The sequence below is a fragment of the Antrostomus carolinensis genome, unplaced genomic scaffold, assembly GCF_000700745.2.
Source record: "Antrostomus carolinensis isolate BGI_N321 unplaced genomic scaffold, ASM70074v2 scaffold32093, whole genome shotgun sequence".
Classification (NCBI taxonomy): domain Eukaryota; kingdom Metazoa; phylum Chordata; class Aves; order Caprimulgiformes; family Caprimulgidae; genus Antrostomus; species Antrostomus carolinensis.
The window spans coordinates 1-1,464 of NW_010307768.1; the positions used below are offsets into that span (position 1 = coordinate 1).

General features: G+C 62.7%; 1 protein-coding gene across 1 annotated transcript in view; it reads left to right on the forward strand.

Annotated features, from left to right (window-relative positions):
- Window positions 1-290: 290 nt before the first annotated feature.
- Window positions 291-1,464, forward strand: part of LOC104523098 (nuclear factor NF-kappa-B p100 subunit-like) — a gene marked incomplete at its 5' end in the record, with an annotated part of 2,429 nt that continues 1,255 nt past the window's right edge. The window contains 4 exons of the mRNA XM_029084400.1: window positions 291-366; window positions 850-890; window positions 993-1,091; window positions 1,335-1,429. Of these exons, the coding sequence (XP_028940233.1) occupies window positions 291-366; window positions 850-890; window positions 993-1,091; window positions 1,335-1,429 (311 nt within the window). The remainder of the gene's footprint in view (window positions 367-849; window positions 891-992; window positions 1,092-1,334; window positions 1,430-1,464) is intronic.

A 1,464-nucleotide genomic window follows, 5' to 3' on the forward strand; every position in this document is an offset into this window, starting at 1 on the left:
TGTGCCTGCCTCTGGGACGGGAGATGAGGGGTGTGTGTCTGCCCCAAGGTGGGCAAAGGGGGTCTGCTGGTGCCCCCAGGGGTGGGCATTGAGGGGTCTGCACCTGCCCACCCCTCTTCCCCAGGAGAGACTGGGAATCTGTGCCTGCCCAAGGTGGGCACTGGGGGTCTGTGCCAGACTGCCCCCCTTCCCCGGGTGGGAGATGGGGACTGTGTCTGACCTGCAGGGCGGTTGGGGGTTCCAGCCCCAAGACACTCATCACACTCATCTTCTTCCCTCCCGTCACTCAGTGCCTGGATGGGATTGACTACGACTTCAATTTCGGCTCCCACATAATGGAGCAGAAGGAGCCCCTGATGGAGACGGGTAAGGGCCCCTCTGGCTGTGCCCTCCCGGGGGTCCCCGGCTGCAGTGGGGTTTCCCAGCAGGCTGACTCATGCCTTGTAGTTCCCAGCAGCACCATGGGCTGTGTCCCCGCTGGCCCCACTGTGGGCTGGCTGGGAATCCCTGCCCCGTGCCACTGGGACAGGGACTGTTTGGTCTGTCCCCGCTGCTCAGTCTACAGGGACCTGAGGTTGGGCTGTGATGGGTCCCCCGGAGCTCCCTGAGTGCCAGAGCATCCTCTGGTCCTTCCCTGCTCTCCCTGCAGCTCTGACTGCTTCTCCCAGCTGGGCTGTGACAGCACAGGGGCTGGGGGCCCTGAGCACCCCCATGGGACAGGCACGGGTCACCTCACCTTCAGCACTGTCCCCGTACCTCCAGCATCCTTACTGGGAACATGCACTCTGGTTATCCTGTGTTTCTCACTGGTGCTTTCGTTATCCTGTGTTTCTCTCCTCTGTCCTCCAGCGGAAGGTCCCTATCTTGTCATCATCGAGCAGCCAAAGCAGGTAAGGACATCACCCAGGTAAGGGCAGGTGTCACTGTCACTCCCTGCTCTCATGGCGTCAGGTTTGGGCCACCCTTGGTTGACCCTCTCTTTGCCTCTGCAGCGGGGGTTCCGGTTTCGGTACGGCTGTGAGGGCCCTTCGCACGGCGGGCTGCCAGGAGCATCCAGTGAGAAGGGACGCAAGACCTATCCCACCGTCAAGGTGAGCACTGCCCTGGGAGGGGACAGGGCAGCGTCTTCAGCCAGTGTGCGCAGGCACCAGGAGGGTGCCTTGAAGGAAGAATGTGACCTGTATATTAAGCTCTGTGTGTCCCCTGGCACTGGAGAAATGGGAGGGCTGCGGCAGGAGGGGGGGTGGCTGTGGGGAGCGATAGCGGGGGTTTGTGGGGAGTCCTGCAGGCTCCCAGGGCGTTGTGCCTGACTCCCATCGCCTTTCTCCCCACAGATCTGCAACTACACCGGGATGGCCCGAATCGAGGTGGACCTGGTGACACACAGCGACCCTCCTCGCGTGCACGCCCACAGCCTGGTGGGCAAGCAGTGCAACGAGGCAGGCAACTGCGTTGCGATCGTGG